This window comes from Mustela nivalis (genome assembly GCF_964662115.1).
Source record: "Mustela nivalis genome assembly, chromosome: 17".
NCBI classification, from domain to species: domain Eukaryota; kingdom Metazoa; phylum Chordata; class Mammalia; order Carnivora; family Mustelidae; genus Mustela; species Mustela nivalis.
The window spans coordinates 41,995,067-42,005,352 of NC_139036.1; the positions used below are offsets into that span (position 1 = coordinate 41,995,067).

The 10,286-nt window shown below is 44.7% G+C and overlaps 1 protein-coding gene across 1 annotated transcript; it reads right to left on the reverse strand.

Moving 5' to 3' along the window:
- Positions 1-4,847: 4,847 nt before the first annotated feature.
- On the reverse strand, positions 4,848-9,330 carry LOC309851191 (keratin, type I cuticular Ha3-I; the record flags this gene model as incomplete). The annotated part of the gene is made up of 7 exons (XM_082706069.1): positions 4,848-4,965; positions 5,179-5,399; positions 5,524-5,649; positions 5,744-5,905; positions 7,146-7,302; positions 7,848-7,930; positions 8,983-9,330. 7 exons carry the CDS (start codon positions 9,328-9,330, stop codon positions 4,848-4,850), a joined length of 1,215 nt encoding a protein of 404 aa, XP_082562195.1.
- Positions 9,331-10,286: the final 956 nt, after the last annotated feature.

Here is a 10,286-nt window from a genome sequence, read left to right on the forward strand (position 1 = left end):
ATTGCAGGGTCATAGGGAAGTTCTATTTTTAATTTCTTGAGGAATCTCCACACTGTTCTCCAAAGAGGCTGCACCAACCTGCATTCGCACCAACAGTGTAAGAAGGTTCCCCTTTCTCCACATCCTCTCCAACACATGTTGTTTCCTGTCTTGCTAATTTTGGCCATTCTAACTGGTGTAAGGTGGTATCTCAATGTGGTTTTAATTTGAATCTCCCTGATGGCTAGTGATGATGAACATTTTTTCATGTGTCTGATAGCCATTTGTATGTCTTCATGGAGAAGTGTCTGTTCATATCTTCTGCCCATTTTTTGATATGATTGTCTGTTTTGTGTGTGTTGAGTTTGAGGAGTTCATTATAGATCCTGGATATCAACCTTTTGTCTGTATTGTCATTTGCAAATATCTTCTCCCATTCCGTGGGTTGCCTCTTTGTTTTGTTGACTGTTTCCTTTGCTGTGTAAAACTCAAAATGGATAAAAGACCTCAACGTGAAACAGGAATCCATCAGAATCCTAGAGGAGAACATAGGCAGTAATCTCTTCGATATCGGCCACAGCAACTTCTTTCAAGATATGTCTCCAAAGGCAAAGGGAACAAAAGCGAAAATAAACTTTCGGGACCATGTTAATTGTTTTTAAAGTTAATAAAACTATTGTCTACTGACTCTTCTCTGGTAATGTCTGATCAAGAATGGGGTCCTCTACTGAAAAGGGACACAGACTCTCAGACCTGCAAGAATGTATATCCTTTGTTCTGTAGGAGTCTGCCCCCGGTTATGAGGATCCCATGACCAGACCCTTTCAGAGACCTGGCTCTGCTCTGCACATCAGCTCTAATACAGGGGAGAGGCTGGCCTGGATGCACCTGGGGTGGAAAGGAGGCTGAGCAAGGGTTGAAGGTGAATTCAAAGCACCCACCCCCATCTAGCCTAGCAGACCTGGCCACTTCTCATGGCCACTAAATCCTCCAGCCTCCCCTGTGCTTTCCGGCTTTCTACTTCCATATTGTGTGTGTATCTAAATATATAATAGATTAATTGATATGTTATTTGTTATGTATTTAATTATATTAAATATGTATATGAATATGGAATTGAATAATAAATAATATGTATGTATACATATATATATATATAGTGTATATATGTCTGTACATATAGTATGTATGTGGTGTGTGTATATATGTACATAAGATAGATTTATATTACCTTAGTGAAATTTTTTCTTCAATTTTACCCCAGATATTAGTTGGACTTCCATTTCTTCTCAGAGATACAGGCTTGGAATTCACCACTTCCTTAGCTTTTGAAGGTCTGAAGACCTCCCAAGAATTTTTTCTTTTTTTTTTCTTCTAAGAATTTCTCTAATACCCAGGCACACTTTTTAAAAAACATGTGCCTTGGAATCATAACACACATACAAAAAATGCAAGTGTCTTCAGCATCTGACACAATGAATCTCCATCTGCTACATCTCCAAACAGTGCACAAACAGTTTCTGCTTAGGTCAGAAACATCTCTCATGCTCCCTTCCAACATTGCCCAAGTCTTCCTCTCTCTGGTGCACCCAGTGGGTAGCCACTCTGTGACTCCTAACAGCCCTATTACTTCTGGTAGGCACAGTCTTGTGTGCTTCTGTGTATTTACTCAATTCACCCTCCCAGTCACCCTGTGAAAACATATTATTATTGTCATCCTACTAAAGATGAGGAAATGGGAGAGCACAGTGTTTATGTTATTTGCAAGGACACAGCTCTTAAAGAGTGAAGCTGGAATCCAACCCACAGACTCTGGTTCCAGAGTCACTTTCTTCAACTGAATATCATGGCCCCTGATCAACAGTCCAACCAATGGAGTTGGATGTGTCAAAAAAATAACCATTTGCCTCTACATAGCACTTTGCAGGTGGTTTTGCACTTGCTCTAAGAGTTTGCATTTTCTGGCTATCAGACACATGAATGGCTATCAGACACATGAAAAAAATGTTCATCATCACTAGCCCTCAGGGAGATTCAAATTAAAACCACATTGAGATATCACCTTACACCAGTTAGAATGGCCAAAATTAACCAAACAGGAAACAACATGTGTTGGAGAGGATGTGAGAAAGGGGAACCCTCTTCCACTGTTGGTGGGAATGCATGTTGGTGCAGCCTCTTTGGAGAACAGTGTGGAGATTCCTCAAGAAATTAAAAATAGAACTTCCCTATGACCCTGCAATTGCACTCCTGGGTATTTACCCCAAAGATACAGATGTCGTGAAAAGAAGGGCTATCTGTACCCCAATGTTTATAGCAGCAATGGCCATGGTCGCCAAACTATGGAAAGAAGCAAGATGCCCTTCAACGGACGAATGGATAAGGAAGATGTGGGCCATAAACACTATGGAGTATTATGCCTCCATCAGAAAGGACGAATACCCAACTTTTGTAGCAACATGAACGGGACTGGAAGAGATTATGCTGAGTGAAATAAGTCAAGCAGAGAGAGTCAATTATCATATGGTTTCACTTATTTGTGGAGCATAATAAATATCATGGAGGACAAGGGGTGTTAGAGAGGAGAAGGGAGTTAGGGTAAATTGGAAGGGGAGGTGAACCATGAGGGACTATGGACTCTGAAAAACAATCTGAGGGGTTTGAAGTGGTGGGGGTGTGGGAGGTTGGGGTACCAGGTGGTGAGTATTATAGAGGGCATGGATTGCATGGAGCACTGGGTGTGTGAAAAAATAATGAGTACTGTTTTTCTGAAAATAAATAAATTGAAAAATGTTAAAAAAATAAAAAAGAGTTTGCATTTTCCAAATGTCTGTGAGCCCTGTGAGGAGGCGTGAAGTTTGGAGAAGGGGGAGGACTTGCCCAAGGGCCAAATCTGGTAAGGAGCAGAGTCAGATTTGAGTACAGCATAGACTAGGAACCATTACTGATTTCTCCTTGTCACAAAGGACAGGAGAAACCTACGGCCAGGAGGGTCACATGAGCAGCAGTCTGTCCCTCCAAGCAAGTGGTGCTGAGCTTAAGGGAAGTCCCAGCCGTTCCATGTCTCTCAGACTCCTTGCACTCTTACTGAGGACAGGACATTCACCGGGGACCCAGGCAGCATCTGTAGGGAGAGGAGACAATTTGGGGGAAGAATGAGGCCCAGGTGAATAGGACAGAGGATCTCTGTGAATCCAGGAGTCTAGTGGGGTGACTTGTAGGCACTTGCTCTGCCCTGACAGCCCAGAACAACCTTGGGAGAAGGGACCATGGTATCCACTCAGTGCTTCAGACACCCAATTTCACACAGTATAAATATCTCAAGGGAATTTGTATGTCAAAAAAATTGTACATGTGTAAATATGCTGTTCCCTCACTGTGAAAAGGAAGGGTCTTTTTGATGGAAACAAAATGGTCTTATTTCCAATTCTTTATTTACACATGAAGCATCCTAAAGAATGTCCACCCACAACCTTACATCAGCTTGAAATTACATATCTCAGTCTGTGCAGAGTGTAAGAAGTTTGGGAGATTCAGGCTCCCTAATTGGCTGGGTTTCGGAATATTTCATCTTCTACTTCTATCAGAAGAAATGTTGAGCACACACCTGCAATGTGTTTACTTATCAATATGCATTTTATAACATGTATATATACCACAACTATAAAATATTATGTGTGTTATAAAACATATACTGTGTGCTACTAATAAACATTTTTAAAGGAATAAGTAGTCTATGATAAAACTTTTTCAATTATATTTGCTGTTATTATTAAATGGTCATAAACACTTGTCCTCCCAAAAATATTGTAATTGAATGATATGACAGGTAATAGCAACATTAATAACACTTTGGTGAGAAGAATGTGATTGAAAATAAGCCTTTTTTGACATTGTGGTTTGATCATTTATAATACATAACTTGATAGTCTAGACCTGAGATCAATGTATTTCTGCATATTTTAGTAGTTATGAAATTTTAGGCACAAACATCATCATTACTCAGATGGGATGATGATGAAGAAAACCTCTCCAATATACAAAGATAGAAGTATGGCTGTTTTTTCCAGTTCTTGCTAGGATCCAGTGTTTTTGTGTGGCCGAGAGTTATGGCCTTAGTCTCAACATTCACTTGCTCCTGATGAGGTCCCATTTCTGTGGTTCTCTCACCTTTTCCCTCTGCAGAGCTAGGCAGAAAATGTTTGTGGATCTTGTCGTGTGGATCTACCTTTGCTTCTGCTACCAACTTCTCCCCACACAAAAAATTTATCAACAGGTGGGTGAGGTCTGGTGGACTTTCCCTTTGAAGGAAGTCACATGACCCCTTCATCTGATGAAAGAACACCACTTATTTTTTATTGATACAAGACACCCAGTTTGGGAATTAATGAAGAAGGACAATGATCATGTTTGTGCCAGAATAAGAGTTTATTAGGAAGTTAACAAAGGACTCTGACTGCATCTCCAAAGACCAAAAGAGTGACAAGGAAGATGTTTTTTCTCAGTATGTTCAGTTTTATGACCTGCCTAATCAGCTCACACTTTCATGTAATTATTTTGAAATCACATTTAGATAAGTATTTGTTCAAAGATAACATGTTACACAAGTGCATCGTTGTGATAATAGATACTGCACAATCCTGCTGTAGATTTCTCTATACTCTCAGAAGACAGAACGAGCTGCTGAGGAGACTTTGCCATCTGAAGGATCAGGCCAGGAAATTCCATGAAAGGCAGAGTGGACACTCAGAATCTGGTGCTGGTAGAAATTCTTCCTTTGTCCAATGTGTGGTCCCCAGAGGAGATCCCTTGTATGAAGTAGGGTTGAGATGTGACTCTGGAACTTTTGTACTCCTGGCACCAGCCCTTTAGCGCACAAAGGTGTTGCAAGGTCCGCACCGAGCACGTTGGGTGCAAGGATTAGAGACACAAGGCCCAATGGGCTTGTCACAGGCATTGGTTGTGGCACATGGGTTGCAGGGGAGCCTGCAGACAGAAGACCATGAGGGCCAGTTAGGGGGAAATGAGCTGAAGAGATAGGAAAATACTAAATGCACTTCATATGAGAATATAGCACTTCCTCAGACTGTCCCCTCCCAAAAGCTTGAAATTATCTATTTGTTTCCACCAGGATAACTTTTCATTCCCACAGGAACTTCATGCAATACCCAAGGGAAATAGTACTAGCTTCCCACTCACTTGCAGTCCTCGCTCTCCAGCAGGCCCCGGTATGTGTTGATCTCGCACTCCAGCCGGGCCTTGACGTCCAGCAGCACCTGGTACTCCTGGTTCTGCCGCTCCAGGTCACACCTGATCTCAGCCAGCTGGGACTCCACGTTGGTGATCATGCATTGCAGCTGGGACAGCTGGGAGCTGTAGCGGGCCTCGGTCTCCGTCAGCGTGTTCTCCAGGGAGTCCCTCTGTGTGGGAAACATAAGGCAGGTCACAGAGCCGCTCCTCAGGGAGCTTCTTCATGGGATTCCAGAGAAGCCCCTGGCTTCACAAGGTCAGGAGAGTGTGGACAGTACCCTGGACAACACCCACCAGGTTGTGCTGGGCCTGCAGCTCGATCTCCAGGGCGTTGACCGTGCGTCTCAGCTCAATGATCTCTGCCTGGCAGGACTGCAGCTGCTCCGAGCTGGACACCACCTGCTTGTTCAGCTCCTCGGTCTGAAACAGCACAGGGGAGAAGACAGGGTCAGAGCCTGCCTCAAGAGCCCCAAGGGGCCAAGGGTCCTGAGCGGCCAAGTGCTGAGATGCCCACCTGGGTGGTGAACCATTCCTCCACGTCCCTGCGGTTGGTCTCCACCAGAGCCTCATACTGACTCCTGGTCTCGTTGAGCACGCGGTTCAGGTCCACAGTGGGGGCTGCGTCTACCTCCACATTGAGACGGTCTCCAATCTGGCAGCGCAGGGTGTTGACTTCCTGAGGGAGGATTTAGGAAGATGGAAAGTATCACAGAGGGTTCAAATGCTTTCCTCTAGGGAATCACAGATCAGCTTGTGAGCATTCTTAAGCTTTAAGCCTCTCTGTTCCATCGGATCCTCTCATAACTGGGTTCTACGATCAGCGACTAAACTGTGTATTCCGCTTTGCAAAGTGCTTTCACGCCCATGACCTCTTTCTGCCCCCCATTCGGGGTGCTACCCATCGTCTAGATCCGCGATTTGGCCTCTACACTGAGATGTGATAGTCCATAATGTAAACCGTGGGCCCCAAGCACCCAGTTCATTGTTTTTGCTCATAGACCCCAGAGCCTCTTAGGTCTGATTCTTCGCCATGACTAATAAAAAGGTTAGAGCCTGGCTAAAGAGGAAATAAAGAGTGCTTACTTCAAAATCTGCCATCTGGGATGGAATAGATCTAAAAAGTTATTTGTCAATTCTATCAACCTAGCTTTTTCTGAAGAAATTAAATATCTGTTCATTTCCGGGCTATTCTCCTCACACAGCCAGCATAGCTTGGTACTTGGGCTTAGGAAGATATCAGACTTGAATAGAGGGCCATCCCTACCACTTGGTCTATGGCTTCTAGAAGCTTCTAGAAACCTCAGGTTCTTCATCAGTAAGCTGAGTACTACTTCTGGAGTTCTAAAGCACTTAGCACAATGTTTGGCATACAATAAGCTCTTGATTAATATTAACTATCACCATTTACATTGTTCTGGTATTTCAGGTTTGCACAAAATGTCCATTTTCTTTATTAACTGACCAAGCAGTGACAGTGAGCATTTTGCTCAACATTTCCTCCGAATCACACTGAACAGCAGAGAAAACTCTGGAGGAGAAGGGGGAGAGTTGGTTTTGTTTCCTGTGGAGCCCTCTCTGCTGGAGAGCCGTCTTGGCCTCTCATATGCTAAGTGGGGAATTGGGATACAAGATCTCTGCAGCGGGGTGTTCTCTGGCCGAGAGTGGAAGAGGCTGTGGGTGCCGCCTGGCTGCGGTGTTTTCTCATTCCTGGGCTTGCCAACTTCCTTGACTCTCATTCCTATCTCTGGATGAAACCTCCTAATCTCATAACACAAGCTTTCAATTGCTCATTCTCTACAAATCCCTTTTTGTTTGGAGGACAGACCCCTCGGGCTAGTTGAGTCTCTCCCATATCCCCTGGCAGTTGGAAACAGGCCTCAGCAAGTTGGAGCCGGTTGCTCTTTGGAGAACCTCACCTGCTCATGGTTCTGCTTGAGGCACAGCAGTTCCTCCTTCAGGGATTCCACCTGGGCCTCCAGGTCGGACTTGCACAGGGTCAGCTCGTCCAGGATCCGGCGTAGGCCATTGATGTCTGACTCTACCAGCTGCCGCAAGCCCACCTCCGTCTCGTACCTATGGTACAGGGGCGTCAGGGACCCACCAGATGGGAATGAACCTGGCCCTGACTCTGGTGTGGATTGGTTTGTCACACACCTGGAAATTAGGGTTTGTGATTTCTACAGCCTTCTGTTTCATTTAGGTGTTTAACATTGAGCCATAGCTCCTAGAGGAAAATGCACTGGTAATCATTTTTTAATATATATATATATATATGGAGCCAGTGGATTTAGGGAACAAAAGTTCTTAAACTGTGAGATTTCCAAAATTAATACACTTCTCACATTCACCTGATTGCATTCTGTGCCTAGTAGAGCATCAGGGTGTGGTGGGGAGGAGGGCAGCTATGACTTCTACACTAGATTGGAGGATGTCACCTTACAGAGAAGCAAGAGAGGGAGGGTCTGAATCTAGAGAAGAGATCTCTGTGCTCTGCAGAGCAGTGGTTCTATGGATCCTGGGGAAAACATCTAGAGAAAAGCTTTGTCTGTGTTTGTCAATTTTTAGGAGAGGTTAAAGGGAAAGAGAGAAGAGAGAGGATACCCTACTTGCCCACTCACTTGGTCCTGAAGTCATCTGAGGCCAGCTTGGCATTGTCGATCTGCACCACCAGCCTGGCATTCTCTGCCTTGCTGCACAAGATCTAGAAGACCCCCAAATAATCTAGAATGAGCTTGGTTATTTTTAACCAACAGCAATTCCTACCAATTCATTTACATGGATTGAGAATGGAATGAGAAATCACAGTGGATCTTATGTAAGACTATTACATGCTATCCATGTTCCATAGGTGCTCAATAAATATTTGAAAAATCAAATCTGAAATGTGTGAGCAAAAGGGGCTGATAATAATAACTAACAATTATTTTTAAACACCTACCATAGGTCCATACTGAGCATGGAGCCTGCTTAAGATTCTCTCCCTCCCATTCCCTCTGCTTCCCTCTACCCTGGCTCATATGTGCTCATTTTCTCTTGCTAAAACAAAACAAAACTACCATAAATGTGGTATGGTTCTAGGAGCTGAAGATATAAAAATGAGTAAACTCTAGATCCTTCCCTCAAGAAATTTCCAGTCCAGTGGGGAAGATAAATATGTAATTGGCCATTAGAGGGGCTGCATCAGGGAAGCAGCCATGCCCTTCCAGCCATCCTGGGTGGCTTGGCTTAGCACTACTACCTGCAAGGTGGTTTCCACTCATTCTGATTTTATGCCCTTGCTAGACACTGAACACCAGGAGGAGAAATCCAGAGGCATTCAGGTCAGGAATACAATCAGGATAATTAGGTACCCAGAAGAAGACAGCAACAAGAAGTCATGGTAGGCAAAAGTCCGGATGAATTAGAGAGAAAATAGTCCAATTCGTACAAAATGTTCTGCTTCCTCAACTTCCTTCTTGGGCTCAGGCCTTTTCTCTTACCTCAGGGTAATAAATCTGGATCTTGGCAATGCATGGAAGCATTTGGAAGCGGCTTTTAATTACAGCTTATTTATGCAAAGTGCTGCTCCTGCACATAGACTAGCACTATGCAAATATTCAGGCCTAACAGTCCTGGGCCTCACACAAAATGGGTACTAAAGAAAAAAATGGAAAAGCCAAACTTTAGCTGAGAATTCATACTGTTTCTTAATCAAATTATAGATTTCCTTCCTATAACTTCCTGCAGGAGACAGTGTGGCAGCCATCCCCTCACCTTCTGCTGGAGCTCCTCGATGGTCCGGAAGTAGGACTGGTAGCTGGGACACACGAAGGGCACCTGCTGCTGGCACCACTCCCGGATGCGGCTCTCCAGCTCCGCGTTCTCCCGCTCCAGCTGGCGCACCTTCTCCAGGTAGCTGGCCAGACGGTCGTTCAGGAACTGCATGGTCTCCTTCTCGCTGCCATTGAAGGAGCCCTCACAGAACCAGCCACAGTTGCCCACATTGGCGGGGATGTTGCAGGCTCCGGGCAGGGTGCAGGTGTGACAGCTGGGGGGCACGCAGGGCCGGGAGCAGCAGGTGGAGCGGCAGCTCACGTTGGGCAGGCAGCAGTTGTAAGGCATGGTGCTGGAGGGAGCAAGGCACCTGGCTGAACACAGAGTCCAAGTTCTCCAAGCCACAGAGCTGTGGATCTCCTTCCCCTGGGGAGCATTTATACCCCTTCCGCAGAGGGTGTGGACATGGAAGGCAGCCCCTTTTTTATTACTCATTTGGTGATTGTCAAAAGCCCTTCCCCCTTGGTTTGTTATGTTTCCTCAGATGAGTCCCTCACCTCATAAAAGACTTTACTTGGGCTTCTCGCTAAGTCAGGACTCCTCTTCCATGCTGTGCATCAATGAAGTAAGAGCTTCATGGAGTGACTTCAAAGAGCTGGACTCATGAACCCCCTGGCCTTCATTAGTAGGTGTGGCAGATCCATGGACACTGTTGCTGCTTTGCCTCCTGGCCTGCTGGCCCTGACTCCTTAGCAATCCCCTGGCTCTTCTTGCTAAGAAGAGAAAACACAGCTCCTGTCTGTGTATCTTTCACTAGTTCAAATTGCCAAATGCTAAATACCAAATTTATGGTTCTCAGAAAGAGGAGTAGATCCCTTCCAGAATAGTTAAAACAGCTTGGTTCCCTGTGCCCTGTTTCTTGATGTAGCAGACATCACATCCATGATATTATAAATCAACCAAATAACTGATATGCACCAGGATAAAAGTACGTACAGGGCACTGTATAGAAGGTAGGACCAGAACTGTGTTCAGAAGGAGCTCATCCTTATTGTGCATTCACAGGCTCCTCTTGGTACTTGATACTTTCCACAAACATGATCTTATTCACACCTCACTATGACCCTTCAAAGTACATGGTATTATTCCCATTTTACAGATGGGCAAGTGGAGGCATTTGCTCATCTGTAAAATGGTAGGTGCGGAGAAATATATTGTGAAGCCAGGATTCCAACACATATCTCTGTTCTTTCCATCACCCCACACCGCTTCAATATAAATGAACCATCTCCTACCCTAACTTC